Source organism: Rattus norvegicus, chromosome 9, assembly GCF_021556685.1.
Source record: "Rattus norvegicus strain SHRSP/BbbUtx chromosome 9, alternate assembly SHRSP_T2T, whole genome shotgun sequence".
Classification (NCBI taxonomy): Eukaryota; Metazoa; Chordata; class Mammalia; order Rodentia; family Muridae; genus Rattus; species Rattus norvegicus.
The window spans coordinates 94,975,840-95,003,055 of NC_141542.1; the positions used below are offsets into that span (position 1 = coordinate 94,975,840).

The 27,216-nt window shown below is 44.8% G+C and overlaps 2 protein-coding genes across 3 annotated transcripts in view; one reads left to right on the forward strand and one right to left on the reverse strand.

The window, feature by feature from the left end:
• Sgpp2 (sphingosine-1-phosphate phosphatase 2) overlaps nucleotides 1-13,774 on the forward strand; it is a 119,562-nt gene extending 105,788 nt beyond the window's left edge. Inside the window, exon 6 of one of the 2 annotated variants that reach the window (XM_087565469.1) lies at nucleotides 10,303-13,774. Coding sequence is in view for 1 of the 2 variants with exons in the window: in NM_001191811.1 (NP_001178740.1) it covers nucleotides 10,303-10,854 (552 nt within the window). In the remaining variant the exon portion in view is untranslated. 2 annotated transcript variants of the gene reach the window in all.
• Nucleotides 13,775-18,310: 4,536 nt separating this feature from the next.
• Farsb (phenylalanyl-tRNA synthetase subunit beta) overlaps nucleotides 18,311-27,216 on the reverse strand; it is a 60,007-nt gene continuing 51,101 nt past the window's right edge. Inside the window, 1 exon segment of the mRNA NM_001004252.1 lies at nucleotides 18,311-18,844. Within this exon segment, the coding sequence (NP_001004252.1) occupies nucleotides 18,693-18,844 (152 nt within the window). The 3' untranslated portion in view covers nucleotides 18,311-18,692.

A 27,216-nucleotide genomic window follows, 5' to 3' on the forward strand; every position in this document is an offset into this window, starting at 1 on the left:
GTGAACTCAAGACACAGGCCCACAGGAACAGCTGAAGACCTGTAGAGAGGAAAAACTACACGCCCGAAAGCAGAACACTCTGTCCCCATAACTGACTGAAAGAGAGGAAAACAGGTCTACAGCACTCCTGACACACAGGCTTATAGGACAGTCTAGCCACTGTCAGAAATAGCAGAACAAAGTAACACTAGAGATAATCTGATGGCGAGAGGCAAGCGCAGGAACCTAAGCAACAGAAACCAAGACTACATGGCAACATCGGAGCCCAATTCTCCCACCAAAACAAACATGGAATATCCAAACACACCAGAAAAGCAAGATCTAGTTTCAAAATCATATTTGATCATGATGCTGGAGGACTTCAAGAAAGACATGAACACACTTAGGGAAACACAGGAAAACATTAATAAACAAGTAGAAGCCTACAGAGAGGAATCGCAAAAATCCCTGAAAGAATTCCAGGAAAACACAATCAAACAGTTGGAGGAATTAAAAATGGAAATAGAAGCAATCAAGAAAGAACACATGGAAACAACCCTGGATATAGAAAACCAAAAGAAGAGACAAGGAGCTGTAGATACAAGCTTCACCAACAGAATACAAGAGATGGAAGAGAGAATCTCAGGAGCAGAAGATTCCATACAAATCATTGACTCAACTGTCAAAGATAATGCCTCTTCTTGTGCAGGGTTCCCTGAGCCATGAGAGGAGGGATTTGACGGACAGAGACATCCCATTTAGGGCAGAGTTCCAGGCTGTCTCGCTCTCCGCATAGCATCTGACTGTGATTCTCTGCATGAGTTACCATCAGCTGCAGGAGGAAGCTTCTGCAAATTTCTCACTAGCGTATCTTGCAGACAGGTTCCCATTGTAGAGCAACAAATTTATAGCCCGGTTGGTGTTTACATTTCTCCTTTGGTAGGGTGTAGGTTGCCTTCCTGTACCAAAGACACTTGCATGTGGGAGTGAAGGCTCTGTGTAGGCACCAACCCGGACTTCTCCATGTTCAATGAGTTGTGTGGGTGCTGCCTGTAGCAATGGAGTCTCGCCACCAGTTTGTGGAGAGCCACCTATAGTTTGTAGAGCAACAGTGTGGGTTGTTTGGAGGTTCCCAGGTTCCCTTTGTTCAACAACTCAATCAGATGTAATCCAATCCCAGTACTGGATGCTTCATTCGGTGACAAGAGACGTTCACCTGGGGCTCCATCTCACCCATTACTTGGCAATTTTGTTTACATTGTCTTCGTATGTGAATACATTTTAGAAATTCTACTGGACTAGGTTCCTATACCATGCCTCAAATGGCCTCTAATTTTAGCTGTCTCTCCCTCTTCCCGTCCCCTCCCCACTTGATCCTGCTGTTCCAGTTTCCCAACCCCATGCATCCATAGCGATCTATTTTATTTCCCTTTCCCAGGGAGATCTGTCTGTCCCCCTAGTCCCTTACTCTATACCTGGCTTCCATGAGTCTATGGATTTTAACATAGTTATTAACTTAACAGCTAATATCTACACACAAGCGAAAATGGACCAACTTTGCTTTTCTGAACCTGGGTTACCTCTCGGGTTGATTTCTCTGGTTCTATCGATTTACCTGTGAAGTTCATGATTTCATTTTTTACACGGCCTAGTGCTATTACATCATATAAGTGTGGCACATTTTCTTTACCTAGGCAGAATCATTTCCAACGAACAGAAATCATTTGCCTTTTAATAAGTCAAAATCCAACCAGACAGCTTGTCCCTTCAGGGGATAGTAGTGTGAGAAAGTTTAACGCTATTGGCATTTTCGTTGATTATGTGTAGAGATAATATGTTCAATACATTAAATATATTAGATGAATAAAATGAATTTCTTTTTACTTTTATTCAGTCACAACTAAAAATCTTTTTTTTTTTTTGAAACAAAAGTTTCGAGACTGGTCTGAAGCCTTGATCTAGTAAACCATGAGATGAGCAAAGCTCTCCCTCCTGTGACCTTCAGGTGACCTTTGTCCTTGAGAGACAATAAAATGAGGCTTTGTCTTGAGACAGGATTTTAGTTCTGGATCACTGCGCAGCCAGGGCTCACCTTGGCCTGCTTGGTTCTCCTGCCTCTGTCTCCCGGGTGCAGGATTGCAGGCATGGGCCATCCCCATCTGCTTAAGCTTTTGTTATTTATTAATTTGGGGGAGGGGGAAGCACTTGCTACACTGCCCTGCTCTGATATGTCCATACTTTGTAATATTTTAACCCAACCACAGAAACCCATTCCTTGTCAAAATTATCAACGTGATTTCTATCCACTCTTTAAATAGCCTCACTTAGTTCTAAAACTACAGCCCAAGGAAGCTGGTGTCCTCTTTTTCCGCCCTGTGTGGCTCCTTCTCAGAGTCAGTGAGTTTTCAAAAGGTCTTTTGAAGCCTCTCTTTGTAGCCGCAGCGGGCTATGCCAGGCCTGCTGGTCCTTAGTCCTAGATTTGTAACGATCCTGGGTCATGTAAAGTGGCTTCGAGGACAGCCATGGCACACAACGGAGGCAGCAGAGCGGCCGAGCACCCACTCTCGGGTCCATGACAACAGATCCTACTGTCTGTCTTCTGATTGAGCTCTGTTTCTTTTTGATTTGTATTTTGTGTGTGGTGTTCACACGGGTGTGGGCACTCATGCATGTCATACCCATGCGATGTGTGCATGTAGCACGGACCCTGGGCATTTCCCCCTTGACTGCCCTTCACTTTCTTTACAGGGACAGGGTCTCTTGTTGAGCTTCCCATTTCAGCTAACCCAGCCATTTTGTCTCAGGGACTTTCTGTTTAGGATTACAGGTGGGCCACCATACCTACCTGGCATTTATCTGGGTGCTGGGGATACTTATGCTCCACTGAACTCTGTTTGAGACAGATTCTCACTCTGTAGACCAGGCTGGCCCGGAGCCTGCAGTTTTCCTGCCCCAGGTTCCTGAGTGGCTGGGGGTTACAGGCCAGGTGTGATACCTGGCTTGTGTGTAGACATTGATGTATGATGATTGAAAATTAATACTTTTGAACATATGTCTTCCCTTTTCTTCCCGATACAAATGCTAATTATATAGTGCACCGGTTTCTCTCTGAAATCACTAATGTGCATATTCATGAGCACTGTGGCCTCCCACTCGCTCAGGCCATTACTGAACTCTGTCTTCGCCATTCTGAGAAATCAAATCAAACCTGTGCTAGCACGGGAAAGCATACTCCAAGATGTTCAGGAAGGGATGCTGGCAGATTTCCAGCGGCTACCCTCGTTACCCCAGAGAGGAAGGACAGGTCTCGCTTGGGTCACTGTCAGTGTCCTGGCATTCAGAGCAATCTGTGCACCTTGGCTTTGCCTGGGTTCCTGGCTTCAGCTCACTCTGTGAGGCCCTCAGGGCTAGAGCAGGCCCTCCATGTTCTCAGCAGGGGATCTGGCAGAGGAGAAGTTGCCTGAGCCAGAGTTCTCCAGCCTACAAACCTAAATGGTCCAGGGACCTGAAAGCATTCTTTGCAAAATTGAGCAAGTGTCTGGCTCTCCCCCTCTTTCTAGCCAGACAACCTTGGGCAGCCCTAACCCCTCCATAGTGTTCTTCAGGGGAGATGCTGGGAGAAAGGATGAAAATGTGTCCCAGTAAACCACCCTTGGGAAAGGAATGGAGGGTCAGAACGCACTAGTGTAGACAGGGGAGTCAGGGCACACTGTGGAACTTTCCAGAGATGTTCATCAAAGCTGAACATGTCCTTTCTGTTTGGCTAATGGTAAGAATGCACAAAGTCATTGTCACTAAACTCTGACCTGATGTGCCTTTCTTTGTTCTTTCACTTTCTGGTTATCTGGTGTTTTTCACTTCTACCTGTGGCCGAACGCTTGCAGTCCTTGGCTTTCTGCGTGTGCCTTGTCCATGCAGTGACATCGACTCCCATCTGCTGTCCCGAAATGACACGATTTCTTTCTGTCATTTGGCTGGATGAACCGCCACTGTATACATGTAACCCGTTTTCTTTATCCATTCATCTGGTGACAGATGCCGAGGCTGATTCCACAGCGTGGCTCTCGTGAAGAGCCTCATGGTCTTTTCATTAATATAAAAAGCACTAAACTGGGCATAGCGATGCTCATGGTCAGGCCAGCACTCTGTGGGCCGAGGCAGGAGGATTGGGAGTTCAAAGTCACCTCTGACTACATTCAGAAAACACTATCTCTGTGTACCATATGGGTAGAAAAAATGTAAAGGTGTTAACTGCATAAAATTCAGTGAATCAGGAGAGCATATGGAGGACAGAAATCCTCTGTAATATTCCCACTTAGTAAGCCCATTTTATTTCCTTCTGATATTTCACCCATACATATGAGTGTTTGTATGTATGTATGTATGTATGTATGCGTGTGTGCGCGCGTGTGTGTGTGTGTGTGTGTGTGTGTGTGTGTGTGTACTTAAGATTAGACTGTATTCTCATCATTACATCTCACTTATTGTTAACTTGGAAGCCACCCGGAGGGACATGAGATTTCCAGACATGTGTCTTTTCAAATGGAAAATGTTCGTCCTCTGTTATTAAATAAGGAAGCGGCGGCTTCCTCACCTCATCTTTTGTGTGAGCCGCAGGACATGTTCAGCTCAGGCCTCTTCCGAGTCTCTCTCTGTGCCGAGCCTCTTTCTTCAGGCTAATTTTTCTTGTTTGCATTTTCAGGTTTTTCTCTCGTGGAGCGCGTTACCTTTGGTCTTAGTTGCGGAAACTGAAATAGCCCAAGAACTCTTTTGAAGTGTAAACTAGTCCATCCTTCCTTCCTTCTTTCCTTCCTGAGACCTAGTGTCCTGTATCCTAAGCTGTCACTGGACTCACTCTGTGGCTGGAGAGGGCCTTGAACTTTTGATCCTCCTGCCTCCGAGATTGGGATAGCAGGTGCATGGCACTCTGTCCTACTTTTATTCCACGATGATGCTGGGGTTCCGCATATGAGGCAGGCACCCCACCAACTGAGCGTCTCCTCAGACCGCAGGTGGCGGGAACTTTTGTGAGCAATTTCTCTCTCTTCATTTTCTTCAAATTCCTTGAGTAGAATCTTAGGCCTAGTGTTTCTGTAAGGTCATATGCTTTGTAATTTAATTATCTTCATCCCTGGAAATGTTTTTGAAGGTTTCTGGTTTTGTTGGGGTTTTGTTTGTTTTCTTTGTTTTGTTTTGGGACCAGTACTATGGCCAACCTGAGCTACAGAATAAGACCTTGTCTCAAGAAAAGTTATTTAAAAGTAAAACTTAGGGGCTGGAGAGATGACTCAGTAGTTAAGAGCACCCGACTGCTCTTCCAGAGGTCCTGAGTTCAATTCCCAGCAACCACATGGTGGCTCACAACCATCTGTAAAGAGATCCGATGCCCTCTTCTGGTGTGTCTGCAGACAGCTACAGTGTACTTGTATAGAACAGATGAATAAATCTTTAAAAAACAAAAAAAGTAAAACTTAGAGCATTTACAGTTCTTCTGTTTAGAAGTATTTACAAAATAATTTTGTTATAAAAAAATTTACAGTCCCCATCTTGGAAATCTCACTTGTGTGGCTCAAATGTTTTCTTACTAAAAAAAAAAAACAAAAAAAAACAAAAAACAAAAAAAAACCCCTAAATACCTTGATTATAGTATCATGGATGATAATCCAAATGTATGGCTAGAAGAGAGGGGGAAACGCCATCTTCAGTCATGTAGGCTAAAATTAGTTTTGCCTTGAATAATGAGGCTATGGACCAAAATAATTTAGTTTGGCTTGAAGATGGACACAATTGGTTTATAAAGACTATTCCAACCAGATGTCAGGGGCTTTGGTAACCATAATTGCAAAGAAGACAGAAGGAAACAGGGTAAATTCTTATTTTATTCCTTGAAACAGTGGGGAGTCAACATCCCAGCCTCCTGACTCTGCAAGCGAGTGTCTGCTCTACTGTAGTGCAGCCGCTTTGGGAAGGGCTGCAAATAAGTCAGCAACCTCGGCTTCACCTGCACCTTCTGGCCTTTTAATGAGCGAACAGGGAAGTATCTAATCACAGCAAAGACAAAACAAGGGAAGTCTCCGAAGCGTGGCCCTTCGCCTTCCGTTCAGGGGGAGGGAGATCACTGCCCACTGTGGAGATACAAGACAGGATGTGAGACAGGCACAGCCCTAGAGCTGAGCCTCAGAGAGGAGTTGTAGGAACTCGACAGGTAGAGATGGCTGGAGCACACCAGAGCTAAAGGGAATACAAAACTGTAGGAGGTGGTCAACAAAAGGCAAGTGGGCTCGGCCTTAACCAGCTTCTCTTTGCATTGTCAATGGGGTGAAGTGGGCAGAGGCTTAGAACTGGACAGAGTACTGGTAATAAGTGTCCGTTGAGTGCTCGATCCTAACCAGGACACCTGTACCAACCTCTCCAAGGCCCAGGGAACGTTGTGGAAGAGAGAGCAGAAAGAATGACTGAGCCAGAGGATGGCTGTGGAAAGATGTTTTCAGGACAGGACGTTGCACTCATGAACTTACAGCAGCAGAAGCAACCTGAACAAGACCTACTTGGGACTGAGCCCATAAATATCCTATCAGGGAACAGGGAGGGGCTTCATGACGCCCCGCCTCTCCCCAAGGAGCCCTAAATGATTATTCTGGAGTTGTTTTTCTTCATATATGGAAGTTGCCCATGTTCCAGTAACTTACTGTGTAGACCAGGCTAGCCTCCCAAGTGCCAGGATAAAAGGTGTGAGCCACCATGCCTGGCTCCAAAAAAAGAAAAAATAATTAAAAAGTGAAAAAAGCAAGCAGACCCATTTGAGTGAAATGGGAAAAGCAGTGAGAAATCCTGGATTGAAATGTTGAGGATGGTGACCATGCTCAGGCGATAGGCAGGGGTGCCTGGGCTTCATTTAGTTTTATTCTAAATTTACATTCCCTGAACCTAGATTATGCTGGGGAACCAGAGTGTAGATTCCTGGCTGCACTCTAAGTTGGACAGGGGAGAGTGTCTATGCTGCCTAGTTTTAATGGTCAATGTGGCACAACCGAGAACCATATGAGAAGTGTGTTTCAACTGATGACTCTGTCACGTGTCTCTACGAGACCTGCAGCCATCAAGGTAACCCCATGAGCAACCAGGGCTGGAGGGCCAAGGAAGTGAGTGATCTGGTCTTGGGGGACTTCCTTCCTGAAGGGACTTGAGCTGTTTCATCTCTGTGCATGAGGCAAATGCCGCCTTTTGTCCCTGTTGACTTCCTTAGGGGTCAGACATGAGACTGGTGGAGGTGACAAGAGACCCTCCGAGTGGCAGAACCTTCTCTCCCCTGTAAGAGGACAGACTCGTTTATAGTGTTGAGCTCTCCCCAACTCTTAACAGTAATGTTCCCTTACACACATAGACAAAATACTCTGGTCTGCAACAGACCCTCTGCAAAGAGGTCCCCACTCATATGACCATGGATGGGCAGATCCCATCTGGAGATGCTGAATTTAATTTCATTTATTTCCAAAGGAAACAACAAAGACATACACATGATACAAAATTCTAGTGTGAAGCTTCCCTGCTGTGTACCCAAGTGCATTGCTCTGTAAATATCTACCTGTCTGTGTGCCAAGCTTGTCAGTCAGAACGGAACTATATCTCTTACACATGCTGTCCAGCACCTTGCCTCCTTAACTATCGGAGGATCTAACAGTTTGCTATGTTCTGTGTCATTATAAAAACATTATCCCCTTAAACTGTGTAGAAATAAGAACATAAAAACTCTGCTCAGCCAAATGTTTCTAAACCCACATCAGGGAATATGCGACGTGAAATCTGGATTGTCTGGTCACGTCCTTAAAATGTTAGGGCAGCCAAAGGATCTCTAAATCCAGGTTGGCAGAGCCTCCCAAAGCTGGCTTCCTCACAGATCCCAGCTCCTGTTGGCTTCTGTCACAGGCTTGTCTTGGCATCCTCAATTTGGAGGTCCCCTTTACGCCTTTTTGTAGGGTAGATGTTGTCCCATAGTTCTTTCCCATTGCCGAGCTTACTGGACACAGCAAGCTCTATTCCTAATGGATCCGACTGAAACACGTGTTCACCCCCATTTCGGTCACAGAGAAACTTGAGCAGGACAAACACCACCTACCGGGCTGTCCCTGTGTCCTGAGTTGCCAGCTGAACTGTGGGAGTGAGTTCTTGGTAAACAAGAGGGTCGTTGAACAGCCTTGAGAACCGTCTGTGCTCCTGACCGCTCCACACAAACCCAAGTGCTTGGAGATTGGTAGACTCTGTGTCTCTTCAGTAGTCACTGTGAAAGTTATTTCTGCTTCTTCTCAGGTACTAACAGGTCAGCGTTGGCAGCTTTAGTCTTCACTAAAGGGTCTCTTCTCACTAAAGCAGCCAAAGCAGGCTCCATCTGGGTATGTCCCCAGAGGGGCTGAATGTAGTCAGCAGAAAGCTCTGCTCTGTCGTCCTTGCCCCAACAGCCCAGGCCCACCTTGCCTTTTGAAACTGCTTGGAGCATCCTCTTGTCACAGCTCTGTCCCATGGTGTAACTATACCACAGTTTAACGCAATGCTACTCCTAGAGGGGGACTTGGTGAGTTCCAGTATCTTGCCATCACCTGCCACATCGCTGTGAAGAACATGACAACCTCGATTCAACTGTGGGCAGTTACAGCCCCTGGGCCAGGTCCCTGGGTGACGCTGCTAGTTGGAAGATAAATGTGTACCTTTAAAAGCAACTGGCAAGTTTCTGCCCCACAAAGCCTGCAGCATTTTGCACACAGATGAGTGGAAGATGGCTTCATCAACAGCTTTAATTTTCCTTTTGGTTTCTTGAATCAGAGTCTCACAAACTGGCCTGCAACTCGCCATCCTCCTGCCCCCACTTCCAAAATGCTGAGACCCCATACACACACCATCGTGCATTCACCACTGTGCCCAGCTAATTGGATTTTGTCTGAAGGACTGAGTGAGATACTAGGAGATCCACAGCATAGTCTGAGAAGTTAGGAGTACAGAGTTAGGGGCCTCTCTAGGTCTCTGGAGGCTCCTTAAAAGGCAGCAGCTGACACTTGACAGTGTCACACGAGGCCAAAGGAGCCTGCAAGCATTTCCATTTTCATTGGTTTGAAATGTGTTCTTAGTTAAAAAATTGCCAGTTATTGGCGTACAATTTTGTGAATTTGGGGCTGGTAAGATGACTCAACAGGTAAACGACGCTTGGGTACCTCCAAGCCTGACGACCTGAGCAATCCTTAGGAACCTCATGGTGGACAGCACTCATCTCCCTTTGATTCCACAGGCCTGCTCTCGCACGCACACACATGCACGCACAAATAATGTAACCGTTTAAAGTTTTATGAAGTCTAGCACACACATACATTTTTACAATCACCATCTCAGTATGGAATAGTCGTATTATCCCCAGACTGTATCATGACATCCTTTTTGGTCACACAGGATAAACCAAGCCCCCTAGGCAGTGGCTGATAACTGTTCCTTGCCCCGAGGTTTTGTCTTTTGAAGAATGGCATGTAAGTAGAGCCAGACAGTCCGTAACCCTTGGAGCTTGCCTTGTCCCATCCAAAAGCATCTCCTGGAGATTTTATCCAGTCGTACTGCGCATCAGTGGGTCATTGCTATTTTGATTGCTGCAAAGTATTCCAGGACATGAAGATACCACAGTGTTTTTATACCCTTTCAAACAGTCAGGAATCTGGGCTTGTCTACAGTTCGGGTGATTATTAATACAACCTCTATAAACAGCCAAATACCAGCAGTCACGGAAACACCAGTTTTCATTCCTCCCCAGTATTATTTGATTCTTCCATATTATTATGAGTAAATATTGGAGTGTTTTAAGTATTAAACAGTATACGTAATACCGTTTCTGCTATGAACTGTCCGGTTTCATTACTTACAGGGATGTGCATTTCCCTGTGATATTTAAGGGTTTAAGGGGTTAATGGGTCATTCACCTGGTAATGTTCGATATTCAGGGTTTTTTTTTTTAATGCAGTAAAGAGTTTAGAGCCTTCACACTATCTGCCAAGTCTTCACTCTGTGAGGACTGTGATAATTTTTGTGATCCAAAGTGTATATAACAAAATAAGATTAAATGACCACGAAGCTATCAACCACTCACTCAGAAAGAAATTCAGAATTTATTCTTGGAATACAGAACATTCTTGTAAGAAAGTATGTGACACCGTAGCATGGTAACTATGTATATAATTTCCTGTTTTCACTTTAAATTCTTAGATATTTATTTTCTTTGAATACATATTATAAAGCATGCAGAGATTGCATTCCCAGTGCTAAGCGGCCATTTTTCTTGTCTCCCGGCAGGATGTCCTGGGTGGCGTTCTGATCACGGCGGTCCTCATCGCCCTGACCTACCCTGCCTGGACCCTCATCGACTCCCTGGACTCCGCCAGCCCTCTCTTCCCTGTGTGTGTCATAGTTGTGCCGTTCCTCTTGTGCTACAATTACCCTGTGTCCGACTACTACAGCCCGACCAGAGCGGACACCACCACCGTCGTGGCTGCCGGCGCTGGAGTGACCGTAGGATTCTGGATCAACCACTTCTTCCAGCTCGTGTCCAAGCCCACCCCGTCCCTCCCTGTGATTCAGAACATCCCCCCCATTACCACTGACATGCTGGTTTTAGGCCTGACCAAATTTATGGTGGGGATCATGTTGATCCTCTTGGTTCGCCAACTGGTGCAAAACCTCTCTCTGCAAGTGTTATTCTCATGGTTCAAGGTGGTTACTAAGAACAAGGAGGCCAGGCGAAGACTAGAGATTGAAGTCCCTTACAAGTTTGTCACCTACACATCTGTTGGCATCTGTGCCACAACCTTTGTGCCAATGTTGCACAGGTTTTTGGGATTGCTCTGAGCCCAAGACAAGCTGGGAACTAGTCTGCTAATGCGAGATGTGAAATGTGAGAAAGCTGTTGATTCAGGTAATCCCAGTGCCTCCCGTTTAAGGAAATCCTGTCATAGTTTTATTTTGCTGATGTGACATAGATACTACTGCTGTGGTACCAGCCATGCGATTCATCTGTAAGGACACCAGGCTCAAAGCACACCTGAGGTCTGCAAGACTACCCCTCCCCTTACTGTTACATGAACTTAGGACCCGGTGGGCAGGAATTGTAGCCTGGCTTGGAATGGCTACAAGCCCCACCAAGCTCCAGAGAACCAGCAGACTTGAGGTAATATGAAGGCAGGATAGTTCTTTTCAGTCACAGCCTTGCCTAATGCCGAGTCTCAATCCCCAAACTGGAGTTTGGTGTGGGAGTAAGGGCGGCACCAAGGAAAATTGCAACTCTTTGGCAGAATTATGTCTTATGCTGTGATTGGACTGGACTGTGCCTGAGTGGGTGGTGAGAGCATTCTAGAACAAAGTTTCCTGTGAGAAGAGTGAAGATGGTAGCAGAGTTAGCTATGAGGTCACCAGAAGCAGAGCTATGAGGCCACCGGAAGAGCTTGCTTCGTTTCCCCGCCCATCTCCTCCAGGCACTGTTAGTGAAGGAAGCAAGGAAGCAAGACTGCCATCTTCCACAGCATCCCGGGATTCCATTTCCACACTAATGTAACCAACTCAGACCGGCTGCCAGCTTCTCACAGGTGGAATGAGGACAGCTGAGACTCCTCCTGCACTCTCCTGCTTGGCCTTCGGCACCTTCGGTTGTTTAAGCCTAGAAGGCACTGGATCAGCACAGGAATGAATGAGCTTCATCCTCTGGAAGCCTGACCAAGTTAGGCAGCCCTAACATTGCCTCATCCCTGCGACGTTACCTCATCCCTGCTTGGCTACTTTGTATAAATGGTTTCAATTATTCCCCCACTAGACAGAATCAGGGACCCCCCTCTCAGTCTTCCGGCCTCTTCTTACCTCTTGGAAGTTTTAAGAGTCTCAGTTAAGAATTTTAAGATTTGAAGAATTTTAGGGCAAGAAAAACTGCAGCCTATTTTGAGAAAATAAGCCAATTAACTGTAACACCTGTTAAACCTAGCGTGGTCTACCTTAGCTCCTTAGATCTGAGAAGGTATTCATGGTGACCACAGCAGAGACCTCCTTCCCTGCACTCAGAGATTCAGAATAAGGATCAAGTGCAATGACATTTTGAAGGGTCGGTGTCAATGGTAGTGGTTGATCTTTTAAGGGATGGTGTCAGTAAGTCAGTGTTTCACTATACGCACATATTGGACAAAATTACACACACACACACACACACACACACACACACACACACACACACCCTTAAAAGCTACTGAGGCTCCAACTTTTGCAATCAATGTGAACATCAAGGCCAACAATTTCTCTCATTTTAAGTCTGTCCCATGGCCTATGTTGGAATGATGTTCTTTGGTACTGAATATAGTGTTTTAATTTCTGAAGAATAATTCTTGGGCTGGGTATGGTTTTAATCCCAGCACTTGGGAGTCAGAGGCAGATGGATCTCTGAGTTTGATGCCAGCCTGGTTGGTCCACAGAGTGAGTTCCAGGTCAGCCAGGGCTACACAGAGAAACCCTGTCTCAAAAAACAAATAAAAAGAATAATTCTTAACAAAATGTCCATTGTTAACACTTCTCTTACTTATCATAGTTAAGAACAGGAATGGAAACAGCCCAGCACTTCCTGGTTTTGCTGACAGTATTTCAGCTCCATGGCTGCGGAGCCACAAGCCCTGGCTTATAGGTTTGCTTGCTAAGGCTAGCCTCTCCAGTGCATGGCTGATGATAGGGTACTTTCTGCTGTTTCTCCCCCAACCCCTAAGCTACCAAACTAGAGCTTGTAAGTCTGGTTGAATATTCACACAGGGTGATTTTAGTTGGTTTGTCTGAACCCTAATAACTAAAAGCTCAGCTTTCTCCAGCAAAAGAGGCTGTATGTATTGTCACAGCGGTGGGCATGGGGATTAGGAAGTTCAAGGCCCAACAACAGGAAAGTTAACAATCGAATGAAGGCTGTATTTACATAATTTACATGGAGGATGAGTATATTAGCCACACAACATTAAACACTGGCCTAGGAATTTGTCCCCTTGACTGGTTGCTCTTTAATCGACTTGATACCAGCAGATGGAGGGAGGGAAGTATTCACCGAAGATGCCAAGCTTAGTTTTGGATTCCTACAGCATTGGTTTTAAACCCTTCAGCTTGATCATGTTTTTTTCCCTTTGGTAAGCTTTCTCGATTCACTGAATTCACTTCTTACAGAGCAGCACTCTACCCTAGTAAATTTTCTCTTGGGTCTCCAATTTCTCTCTGGAGAGAGAGTGCCCCCTGCTGGTGTAGCTTGTCTTAGTCCAAAGGCCCTCTTGCTCTGGGCTGGCCTGGTCACCAGAATGTGTCCCTCTAAGTCTAGGCCCGGCCCACACAGACACCAAAGCTTTTCAGCTATTCTAGGAATCAGGGAGGATAATATATTCTTTTCCCATCTTGCTATTACTCTGGGTCAAGGCATCAATCTAGAACCGGGTTCTCAAACAGCTGTCCACTTTAAGTCATTTTTGCTCAGACCTGTACCATATGCTGGAAAAAGACATAGGCAAGACCTTAAACTAATACCTTTATGTGGCAGCCACTAAAACCATTCCACAATGTGCCTGGTATCTTGGGGTTTTCTTGCCCAAACACACAACTGTCTTCCAAGGATAATCACAGCATGTGGCATTTCAGACCATATGTTTCAGGTTTCTATTTTGGAAACCTTCAACTGTCTTGCTTATGCAGTGTATGTAAATTTATTCTTTTTTAAAATAAAATCTTTTTTTGAGTATGATTATTAAATGCTTTAAAAATCTAATGTTTTGTTTCCGTGGATTTTTTTCTTTCTTTCAGTTTTCGTTTTTTGAGACAAGATCTCAGTCTGTAACCCAGGTTAGCCCAGAGTGAAAAGAACTAAAATGCTTTCATAGATAACTGCCCTAGTGGTTGAGCCATTGAACACTTTTCTCGTGACTCAAATTTGCCTAACTGTAATGCTTTGCCTATCTTTAAGCACCTTGATTTGCTCTTTGAATTAGCAATTCAAAGAAAATTGCTCTTAGATTAGCCAGATATGTACAGGAGCACATGTGAGACTGTATTCACACTGTGACCAGGGCATGCTCATTACCCATGCTGGGCAGCTAAGGGATGTAAAAGCTCCAATCTTTTCTGTGGAGTTCTCCCAGGTCAAAGAATTTTAGGTCAGATCTGAAGTGTCAAGGTTGTGTGGAAAAGACCAGGCCATGGGAGGAGGCGGTACAGAGGACAAGAGAAGTCCAGGATTTATAGAGGGCATTGAAGGAGCCAGGCTTAAAGGGGAGACCGGGTTGCCTAGGCAGTGGGGTAAGAAGGTACAAGAAGATACTCTACATGTAGAGACCAGCTGGATGGAGGCACTCCCCCAACTCTTAGAGGGAAAAGCCAGACCAAACCTGCATGGTCACTGTGTGAGAATTGGGTGATGGTTATGGTGTTTTCACAGGCTTCTGTCATCCGGATTCAAATATTTCAGTGTGCCCCAGATACCTTCACCCCTGCACCTCTGAACTACTTGCTCCCAGGTCCCCTAGTTAGAAAACATGCACCTGTGGCCCTTGTGTATTCCACATTCCTTAGGCTTCTCCACTCAGTTCCTCAAACTAGTCCTCAGAAACAACATTCATAAATTGTTTCGCTGTGAACAGGGTTTCTTGTCTCTTCAATGAATAGATCTATTTCTCCAGCACAAGGTTACACAGACCCGAGCCAAGCACGCTTCATTTTAGACAATTCTCCTCCAAGCTGCTTGTGTTTATTTTGCTTGTCTGAGAGTGTATGATGGTGTGAGCGTCTGACACATCTTCTATTGCTCTCCACTGTATGGAAGCTCACTATTTTGACTGGACTGCCAGGTCAGCAAGCCCTTTGGACTTTCCTGTCTCTGCCTTCTAGTATTGGAATCACAGACACACCACCTCAGGCCCCCCTTCTGCACAGGTTCTGGGAAGTCAAGTTCACGTCCTCCAGCCTTCACAGAAACCACTTAACACAGTGAGTGAGCCATCTGCTCGGCTCTTGGCTCTTACTGTAAACTTTCAATGTGCTTTGCTGTTTCAAAGTCACATGGCAATTCTTCCTTCCTCACAAACATAAGACTTTAATAAATTAGTTTGGTCTTACTATACATCCGTTGTTTTCTTGAAGTGGGGCGCACCTGTAGTACAGACTCGAATACTGACATGCATACTAAGACGAGAGCTGAATGTGGGCCATGAATAGAATGTTAAATTTTTAAAAACCATAGCCACATGAGACAAGGGAGCTATATGAAGCCAAAGAAATTCCTGGTGCTTCTCCACGCCTGTCTATGTGGCATGCAGAAACAAACAAACAACAGCGCCTGCCGCGCTAGGAGTTCGCCCGGTACCGCTTTGCCACACTCAACACATCTGCCAGCCTTGTTTTCTCCTCTTCACTGCGACGTCACGATCCCCTGGGTTAGGGCAAAGCCAGATTCTTCCCAGTGTAGGTATCAAAGAAAGCCAGACCTTTTGGTAAAAAGTCCAACTGGTCCTCTCTTGAACCAAGGGTGGGCATGGCAACCTGATGCTGCTTTAATACACGTACCTAAGAGGAGTTTGTAATGTGCCAAGAAGTCATGAACCAAGAGAGGAGAGGGGTCTCTGGTCTGCAGCTTTGTCACCTGGAAACCATATGGTGGCCCCGAGGGAACAAATTATGCAGAGCTCACCAAACACAGACCATCTTAGCCCATCTTAGCTAGACACTGATAGAAGAAAACTGTTGAAGGGTCTAGAAGATGAAAGGAAGATATCCATTACTCCCTTTACAAACCCCAGTCCTGAGCCACCTAGGGACCTGTATACTTACTAGTTCTCCCCACCTGAGCAATCTTCCCACAGCAGTTTGTGGGCCACCTGTCTGCTCATCCTGCTTCAGGTGACCCCAAGTGTTTCTTCTATAAGTGAACTATAAAATGATCTAGACGACTCACGTTTGAGATCTCTGATTGACCCACCCATCTCTGCCTAGGTGTGGACTCCCTATCTGCCCAGAATCCAGTGAGTAGTTTACCCAGGCTTGCCTCAAGCAGAACCACCTTCTCCTCGGCTCTAAGGAAGGGCTTGTTTGAAGGGCCAGCATAGTATCCTCCTTCGTGACAGAAAGGGGCAGCTTCTGGAATGTAAGTTCCTTTGCCACCAAGTTTGGTATCAAAAAGGCACATTGTATCCTTACTGTCACTCCTTCTGAAAGGGGTCATTTGCACGAAGGCCTTGGTTTCCTCTCTCGGCTGTGCCCTGCCTCCTCACATTCGTTAACTGAGCTGTTTCAAACATTTTCTAACAAAGCACCATGCCTCAGTCCTAGCCTGGCTTCCTTAAACAGAAGTGAAGGGCAATGCTGAGAGAAAAACACTTGACTCTGAGCACTGAAGCAATCATAAGAAGACAAAAAAAAAAAAAAAAAAAAAAAAAAAGCATTGGGCTTTGCTTGACCAGACACAATCCCTCTCAGCCCTTTGCTGGAGATGCTAATTCAACCAAGTCTGGCTGGCCACACCCAGTCATCCTTTATGCCTGTTGGAGACTCAAAGCCAAGCAGAGAATGTGAACTCACACACGCAGTCTGTCGTGGACACTTCAGGCCATGAGGTGCCCACTTTTCCTTCTTGTTGTACAAGTTTCCTGTTTTTATCCGAGAAGGCCATGCTCCCCATCCACAGCCACGTCTGGCAGGCAACTTCGGGAGCTGATGGTGTTCCCAGAGTACTGACACCCTGGATTTTGTCACACACACCAGTCTCCATTTTATTTCTTCACCTGCTTAGGCGGCCAAGATAGCACAGGCACAGTGGCTTCAGAAAGTTTATTTCTCACTATTCAGAGTAAAGGTCCAAAGCTAAGGTACCAGCAAGTGCTTGATTATGAGGGCTCTTCCCGTTTGTAGGAGGCCGCCATCTGGCCCTGTATCCACAGGACCTCTTTGTTATCTATGCAGGGGCATGGGAAAGCAAGCTTTCTGGAGTCTCTTCTGGAAAGCTGCTAATCTCACCAGGAAGGCTTCATCCTTACAACCTCATCCAACCCTGACTCTCTCCCAAAGTCCTCGCTTGTAAGAGCCATCACACCGAGTATATTGGAGAAGGGCAAAAGTTCTCTTCCTAGACAGAACTTTGGAGTTACCAGTTGGGTCAAATGCTTTAAATGAGAGGCTCTATTTAGCTTAAGGCAATTAATATGCCTTTTCAGGTCATTGCTCCCCTTTGGGTATAGTGGACGAAAGAGCCAAAGTCAATAACACCAATGATTCATCAATATCAACAAAGCACAGAGGTCACCACAGGAGGACTCCCAGCAACATTTCCCTCCTAAGCCACTCGGCTTCTCTTGTTTAGAGGCGCCACCATGACTGGCTAGTTTCTACTCAACCTACTCCTGTTTAAAGATTTAGATCATGTGTGTCCCTGGCACCCGAGCAGGTCGGATGGTTCTAGACCCCTGGAACCAGGGTCACAGTTGTGAGTCATCAGGTAGGAGTCAAACAGGGCTTCAGCAAATGCAGTCAGTGCTCTTAGCCAGAGTCACCTCACCAGCCCCCACAAGCTCTTCTTCTACGTCAGTGGGACTATGCGCAGTCTTTTATGTGTGGCCTCTTTGTCTTAGCTTGTGTGGACACACTTGTGTTATCAGGAGTCCATCCCTCATAAGGAAAGCATGCCCTTCATGGAAAGGCTATGTGGGCTGTGCTACTATATATAACACTGAACATGGGCATAAAAACTGTTGTGTGATCACTCGAGTCAAACTGCTAGAGGGTGTTGCAGGTTTCAAGAAACCACCAAACTACTTTCCTGGCTGTATCATTTTACATCCTCAACAGCAGAATGCAGCAGTCCCACTTGGACCACCAATATCCGATCCATCATTTAAACATGAGCTCCTTTTACATTTTTTAATATGTATTGGTGTTTCCCATTCGTGCACATCTGCACACCACTTATGTGCCTAGTGCCCTTGGAGACCAGGAAAGAGTGTCAGATCTGGGATTGCAGGTGAGTAACCATGTGGGTGACAGGAATTCAGGAATTAAATGCAGGGGCAAGAGTATCCAGTGTCCTTATCCAGCACCTTTCTAGCCTCCACAGGAGCCATTTTAAGGAATGTGAAGCAGTTTGTCAGTGTGGGTGAGGACTAATAACCTTGTCTTATGAAGTTATAAGAAACTGTATACATACACATACACACACTCACCCACACACACTCACCCACAAACATACCACTCATATACACATAAACTTTTAACAAAGATGAGTTGAAAATATGGCACTGCTTAGTCAGACTGATTCTTAAAATTTTTCCTAAATTAATGATTTTATTGATTATCACTTATCAGGTATAGAAAAGGCTTAAACATGTGCAACATGTGTTCTACTTGATGAGTTGTTTCCTTCTGTGCAGGAGTCATAAGTAACTGACACTCTGAAGGCCAAGTGAAACTTGCACTTCCAGGACTCACCCTGCCCGTCCAGGGCACCTCTCCCCAGTGTGGTACATACAGAAACACACGGCTCTTCCACAAGCTGGCCTACTGCCGCTGCGCAAGGAGCCAGAGAGCACATTTCACTTTATTAAACATTAACGCACAAATGGATGTGCCCTGTAAAAGGGGGCTGAAGGATACCACAGGAGCAGAAAGGGACACCTACAGACAGAACCACACAGCAGAGACCAACTTCACAGAAAGGGCTCAATATTGATTTCCAGAGAGGAACAGGGCATGGTCAGCTCAAATTTGGTAATAACATCGGGATGAAGGACGCCTAGCTTCCCGATACTTTGACCCCCGACAAAGATCTCGGCACACCGTCCAGGGAAGAATGCAGAACCTAAAACAGAGTGGGAGAAAAAAAAAAATCAATGTTTCTTGTGACAAAAAGAAAGTCAATAGCCATTTAACACTAAAGCCTACAGGCCTCCTTCTAAGATAACCGTTCTTCTTTAAGCCACTGGCTGCACTGTCGGCACCCTCACACTTGCTAGAATTAAGGAGCACTTACAGCTACACCAGGAAACAGTCATGAGAATAAGCCCTATTTTCTGGTCATGGGTGCTGAACTGGAAGGAGGCTGCGGGAGTGTAATCCTTCCTTAGGGGAACTAAGTCCAGAAAAGGACACAAGGAAAAGAAGTAAAACTGATGAGCCTCCACGGACAGACAGACAGACGGACAGACAGAAGCAGGCTCTCCTGCATCAGTACTTGCTGGAAAAGGAGTCTGCTATGGCTCCATTCGCTCCTGACCATGTCACAGTTCACCTTACTACACTGAAGTACACGGAAATAACACAGCCACAGGGGCCTGCGTATATAATGTGATTATACTCCACGTCTCCACAGTCAACCTGCGTCCCTGCCTGAAAAGAGGCCCCTGAGCAGACTGGGTGCATCCTCTGTAAAGCTCTGATGACGGCCACGGTAGAGCCGCAGCAGACCCACACGTCCTAGCTGACTCCTGCTCTCCTTCAAGGAAGGCAGAGCTCTCTTTCTTTGCTGCCAGAGCTCTGCTCCAGCTTCCCACCCAGTAACCACGCTCCAGGCTTAAACAGCTGAAAATGACCCAACAAGCAGGGAGGCCCACCCACTTCCTAGCCACTAAATTACCAGTGCCACAGGCTTATCAACGCACTGGACTCTGCAGTAGTTAGAAAACAATGCTGATTCATTTCTCTCAACAGCCACTTGAAAAGGGATCAGACCCACAGCTCCTGAAGGATTCGAGCAAAATGTTTACTGGCTTGAACTATAAATACCCAGCAGAACTGGGCCACAAGCCTGCAGTCTGCCACTCAGAGTGAGTGCATTATTTATGGGGGAGCAAACTGCTGAGTCTCTAATAGCTCCAAGGTCAGCATAATTAAGAATACAGAGTGAGATGGGTGGATAGGGGACTCTACTACTACTGGGCTGATACCATGGAGACAGAGTTACACAGACTGCTCAATCAGTGTGAGAGGCACTTGCTTCTATTCTCAGGAAAAAACAGAAAAACTTTTTTTTTTTCCATTCTCAGTCCAAAGACAACATGGCTGAATTCTTTTCTTCACATCTCATCAAGTTAAGTGATTCTGCTTCACAGTCAAAGCCAGCCATCCCAGGAAGTCCATTTGAGTGCTACAGTTGGCTCTGTGCCCTACTCCACACTCAGGAAAGGGTTGAGGAAACGAATGTCACACAACAACTCAGAAACCAAACTGGATAGATGCTAAAGTCTGGCGGGGACAGTAATTGTGGTTAATTCTGATAAAGATATCATACTCTTATCCTATGAATGCAAACATAACTTAAAAGACAACACACCCATAAAGACAAGACCGTCAACTACAGCATCAACAACAGGAAAAACAGGGAGGGAGGCTGGCTGTCTTCAAGGCAGAATGAAAAGGACTTTTCAAATGACAAGCCAAGGAAGCTTTTACCCAGTGCATTCAGTACCCCGCCCTCCCCACAGACAGAGCGGTATGGCTAAACACATAACAAGCAGCATCAGATGACAATGAGGACGCTCTGATGAGGACAAGGACACTCCTGAAGGACTCTGGCTTGCTCTAAAGGCCACCAGGGAGGAAGTACTCAAGGCCTTCCTGACAGCCTTGCTTTAGGAAACTTTCCTTTTATCTATTTTCAATTCCAATTTGATTGGATTCATTTTAACTGAAGCATAAAACCAAACTATTTTAGAATCTAAGCCAGATGTGCTAGTTCTAACAATGTTAGCAAAATAAAGTCTAAGATAAGAAATGAGAATTTTTACTTCATATAACAACATTTGATTCAGCATTTTTTAGCAAAATTCAGTTATATTCGTCTTCAGTTGCCAGGTTTACTTCACCTATAAATTTGGACCAAACTTTGCTTTTGCTCATTTATCAGCTAGATATAGAGTTACAAAAATATTTGTATGAATAAATACAATTTTCTCTCTTTCCAAAGAAAAACAAAGAAAATTCATATTTGAAATTATTTAACATATCCCAGGTAAAAGAGCACTGAAAAAGGATTCAAATGTCAAAAGTTCACACTTTCACATGGGCCCAACCAAAGCCGCAACTGCTGCTCACAGGCTTCTCGGCCAGCAGGTTCCTCAGCTCCACGTGCTGAGCCAGGCTGGGACCCCTGCATCATCCTCCATTCTGCCCAACTGCACACCTGGACTTGTGTTGCCAACTTTATTTTTTACTACCGTTTTCATGTTGTTACTTCTAATAAGCTCTGATGACATCACCGACACCCACCGACGAGTCTCACACTTCCTGCTCACTTAGAGCAAGCTAAGGCTCTGTTCTCCAAATGTACAAACTGGGAAGTGTGCAAAAGGGCCTTCTGATATCACGAGCAGAAAGAACCTTAAGAAACAAACACGCCACTTGCCTGATGCCACAGGTGAACTAGAAACGTGTAAAAGTTATAAAAAAACCAGAAGCATTCTTACTATTTTAGAACCTTACACAACAAATCAACTTGACAGCAGAACTGTCTCATTAACACAGGGGGTGGGGGCAGAGCCCACACTGAGGCAGCGATGAGCCCAGGGCCTTCCAGAGGAGAGTGGCTGTGAACCAGTCTCACCTAAGAGACAGTTAGTTCTGGAGCAGCTTTTGAGTGACCATTGCCTGGGAAAACACACTTTTGTTGCCCCAAATTCCATGTTTCAACACAGAACCAACAACTACCCAGTTTCACAGGGTTTTTGCAGTTTTACAGAACAACAAAATAAATCAAAGCGAGTTTAAAGTGTATTGGTGGGTGCACCAGAGGGGCAGAGATGGGAGGAACTTTTCTACAGGCCTAAAATATTACCTGATGATATTCTTAGCTCATGGATGGATGGAAGCTAGTGTTCTGTTTTAGCTTTTAAGAGGTTTTTGTCTATTATCACAAGATATTAGTTCAAATAGCTTCTATGAGGTTTTTATTTATTACCCCCAAGTGTTAGTTCAGATTCAGAGCGGGGCACTGAATGGCTATTCCATAAGGCTAAAAGCAGCCCAAGATAAGGTAATGAATTAGTCTCTGAACCTTCAAGTCTGCACAATATACAGGGCTGAAAGTCCAATCGGTCAGTCAGTCTCTGCAGACACAGAGGTTTTTGTTGACAGCCACACAGTTTCTTTTCAGAAATGTTACAATGTTCACTGTTGGCCAAAGGAAAGTACTTCAGCTCAGTACCCAGGTGGATGGATGTGACCCCAAAGCTCCGATACATCATAAAGTCTGTCTGAAAACACACGAAGTAACATATGAAGGCCATGGCCTAGGCTTTCAGAAAGTCAGACTGGGATTGAAGCCAAACCTGACTTTATCCAATCACACTGGAGAAAAGGCAACATGCTGTGTCTACAGAAGACGCTGCCCACCATGTTGTAAATGGGAACTAACCTTCAGACTCTACAGAGTACCTTCATTTTCTTCCTGTGTATAAAAGCACTGAATGGTCCAGCACACCGGCTCCCAAGACATCTGCATGAACTCCTTGAGACAATAAACTCAAGGTTTCGTGTTTACCTGGCACAGTTAATGGCGTTTCCAAGGCAGAACACAATTTGGGAAATGTTGCTCTTTACTGCAATCCATGTGCAAGTGCAGACAAAAGAAACACCAGTTAGGCACAAAGAAGAGCTTAATTTCCCAAACTTAGCGGGGTGTGAATAAGCCCCTTAATTAAAGTCTTTGTGTCCTTGGGGTCATCTGTGGGCCCGTAATCTAGCACAGCACCCCGTCTTTAGCATGTTTTCTGGCTAACTGACCATCAAAGCATTTGGGAGTGCCTTCTCTTGCCCGTTGCCAAACACTTTTCACAGTTTCATTTTGCTCCCATCTTTTTAGAGCAATATTATAGCCTAGAGTTGGCAGAAGCTTTCCATACACTCACTCATTCATTTAATTGCAGAAAGCATCGGAAGTAGAAGCTTAAGGGGAAGTAGAAGCTTAACATGGTGACTGTGGTGACTGAGCAGACCCCTTGTCCAAGAGCACCGGAGGGCGGGCGTTATCAAGCTCGAGGCTCTTCCCCTCCTCTCACATTCCTGCCACTGGCCAGAGCCAGGTCACACAACAGTTTACTCTGAAATATCAGCTGCTCATTCAACTTTCCTCTCCCCTTGATTCACACTGCCAACACACATTCTGGAATCCAAATACACAAGTGATTGCAATTGGATACTTTATTACCCAAATCTAGAAGAGGAGGAGGAAGAGGAACAACAACAACAACCACAACAACAAACTAACAGGGCCAGAGAACTCTGGTAAAGTAGAGTGTGTCATTGCTAATATTAGACTTTTCACCACATACATGTCCCCACTTTCAGGGATGAAATGTAAATTGTCTAACTGCAGTACCAACCAAGAATGTCTTAAGTCTATTCAAAATGACTCATTATGTAACATGAGTGGAAGGGAAAAACTATGTTAATAGGCTAACTTTAGGGTTGGTACCTGCCCTAAACCCTATACTAGAATAGGATAGAAGAAGGAAGGAAGGAAGGAAGGAAGGAAGGAAGGAAGGAAGGAAGGAAGGAAGGAAGGAAGGGAGTCTTACTCAATTATACCCTTGTATGCACCATTTTATCCTTATGAGGCATTGTTCTCTGGTTTTAAAACAAGCAGATGTTTTGAGAACACATAGACTCACCAAGGGAAAAGAGGTCCATTATAGGGAAGGTATTTATTAACCTGTAAAAGGCTTCAGGATTCTAAAGACCCAAAGCACCACAACCAAGATATGAACACAAAAACACTTTTCCCCCCTGATCTCAGGGCACTCGGGAGAAAATGCCTCTGCAAAGACCATTTAATTTGTAAGGGGAGACTGAATAATTTCCGACTGGTAATATAAAACACCCATTTTCTCCCAGATGTATACAATTCTTCACCTTGCATTTGAAGTGAATATTTATGGTACCTAAAGTCTATAAAGAGAGGGGACCTAATCCTTTGAATTTAATGGCCATCTTTCATCCCTTTCAGAAGATCAAAAGAAAGAAAAACCCCTTACACAACTTTACAGTGCTAATCCCAACACACCTGCAGACACGATTAACTCTTACGGGGAGGCAGTGGGCCAGGTCTTAATCCTGGCACCATGTATTAGACAAGGACCTGGGACTTTATTCTTATAAGAAATCAACAAAGATGACCTCCTCTTCTCATAGAGAAATGTCTTCAACAGAGAACCATCCTTTGTCAGGCATGTGGCTCATGCCTGTCTTCTCAGCACTCAGGAAGCAAAAGACTGCCAGGCTGAGACCAGTCTGGACTCCTCAGTGGACAGTATCAGAGAAATGCATCCCCTTTCATTCCCTTAAACTTCTTATAACTACAAGTGCACCACACACACACTCTTACTTCACAACCTGAAGGAAATCAAAATGGTGGCAAAGGCTTAAAGGTGATCTATCTAATTACAATTTAAACCAGCCTCAAAGTTGTATAAAAATCAAAGGACAAATTTTAACTGTAGGTTAGCAAAGATTCACTTGAAAATCCCTAAGAACACCATTGACCAACTCCTGTCTCTACAAGTCCTTTTCTAAATCTTGCCATTTTAAAGTACTTGCAGGAGATGTTTATATATATAAAACCCAAGTCCTCTAGGAAAACAGCAAGTGCTCTTAACCACTGAGCCATCTCTCCTGCCCCAGAACATCTCCAAAAGGCTCCCTGTAACAAAGCATCTTTAATGAATAAATTATATACATAAAACAATAACAACTCAATTGCCTGGACCTTCTGAGCCCATCAGCTCCTTTGCTAGTTTTACGCCTGACCTAGGACTGTTTGTCATCCCACGTTTGCGCAACGAATGTCTCACACAGGTGGTGCACTGGAACGGGAGCAGCACAGTTGTGGTACAACCAGTGAGGCTAAGAAGACAGGGCAGAGTCTGTGAAATCACAGCCACAGGTCCACACAGAATCGACAGACCTGTGGCTGACCTGTAGCAAACACAACTGTAACTGTAATTGTAATAAGTATGTTATGGTTCCAGAATCTGATTTCAGTTGACCACATACTTAAAAAAAAAAAAAAAAACTAAAAAAGAAGGAAAAGAGTATTCAAGTGTAAGGGAAAGATGCTATACCCTCCTTTCTGCTCCTCCAGTGAGACAGAAGGCCAGAGTATGGATCTGTCCAAGCAACAGTAAGTTACAGACGGGAAGAAGAAGAGCACAAGGAGATTAGGAACCTTGCCCAAGGCAAGCAATAATATAGGCTAGGGAACAAGCCGAAGGTGAAGAAGGGCCACCGAGGCAGCCCTCCTGTGAGGCCCACAGCACCATGCTTTTAAACTGCTGGCCAAGCTGCCCACCTCTTCATGTTGGCAAGCTTCCTCTGGTTTACAACAAATAAAATGTAAAGAGGGACTAGAGAACTACCAGTTTGTCACCTCTAACCTTAGCACACACCAGGCCACACTCTGCCAAGCTGTTACTACAAAAGAGTACTAGCCCAACCACAACATTCATTTAGGGAAACAAAGTTACATTTGAAATTTTTACTTTATTTTGAAATGTGTAATGAGTGTTTTACCTGCATACATATATGGACACCTCACACATGCCTCAGAGGTCAGAAGAGTTGCAGAGGGTTGGAGCCACTTTATCGGTACTGGGGATAGAACCTGAGTCCTCTAGAAACAGCAAGTGCTCCTAACTACTGAGCCATCTCTCCTGCCTGAGAGCTACCTCCAGGGCATCCTATATTTGTGACTGCTATAGAACTCCCGGCATCTAAGAGAGCCTCAGCTTTGCACTGGGGCCCCTCTTGGCTATGGCGTGAACACTAGTTCACAGCCTCTGTGAATCTTATACCGACTACACATTACACATGTGGGAAATCTGAAAGTCACCGATTAAATGTGTAACTTTCAAATTCCATTTTAACTATAGAAAAATTAGTTTTTAATGCTGGGAAAGGACTTTAATGTTCTGAGATAGATTTGGATGACTGAGGAGACCTTGATACTAACTCTGATAAATATCTGAAAGCTTCTTGAAATACTTCTCAAGAAAGGAACCGACTTTCAGCGGCCTTCAGAAATGAACAAGGGGCCTCAGAGAAGCTATGTAGTGCTGGGGAGCTGTGCCTTTACCCGAGTTTAAGTTAGGCCTCGTTTTATAATCTTTACCCACCTTTAGTGTAATTATATTTCCTTTTGTACCTATCCAACCCTTTGAAAGCTATTTTATCTTTTAAAAATGCTAATTGAATGTGATCATTAGATACTGTTTACTCAGTTTCTTCAGCTATTTCAAAAGGCATTTACCATATATGGTGGTTTGACTACGTGTGGGCCAGGGAGTGACATGAAGTACGGCCTTGTTGGAGTAGGCTTGGCCTTGTTGGAGGAAGTGTGTCACTGTGGAGTGGGCTTTGAGACCTTTCTCCTAGCCAAGTAGGAGTCAGTCTTCTCCTGTTTGCCTTTGGAACAAGATGTGGAACTCACAGCTCCTTTAGCTCCTCTGTGTCTGTTTAGATGCCCCCATGCTCCTGCCTTGATGATAATGTTCTGAACCTGTGACCCTGTAAGCCAGCCCCAATTAAATGTTGTCCTTTATGAGAGTTCCCTTGGACATGGTGTCTGTTCACAGCAGTGAAACTCTAACTAAAACACCATAAGGGAAATTCTGAAAGTTAATCAGTACAATTTAACAAAAGTTATAGTAACAGCCACAAAAACAGTAAGTGCAAACACTACGAAGCACTCTATAAAAGAGAATGGAGCCCAGTTGTCATTGGAGCAAACACCTTTCTTTTTTTTTTTTTGGTTCTTTTTTTCGGAGCTGGGGACCGAACCCAGGGCCTTGCGCTTCCTAGGCAAGCGCTCTGCCACTGAGCCAAATCCCCAACCCCGCAAACACCTTTCTGATCTCAGTGTAATAACATCTCCACTAAGAAACTCAGATTCCAGAAGGAAAAAAAAAATAAGTAACTTACAAGTATACGATGTTTTAAAACCTACATAGCAAAAGCCAGAAAATCAAAGCATTAACAAACTAAAAAAAGCATAATATTTATCACAAAAGGTTAATAGTCATACAACACGAAAGGTTCTAAGACCATAAATCTAAAGAAATAAGTGAACCAGAGGCTCAGAGAAAGGGAAATTAAAATATACTACAAATGAGAGAATATGCTCACATTGGTTCATAAAAGAGATGGAGGCATCCCCATCTCTGAACTGAAAACAGAAGGAAAAAC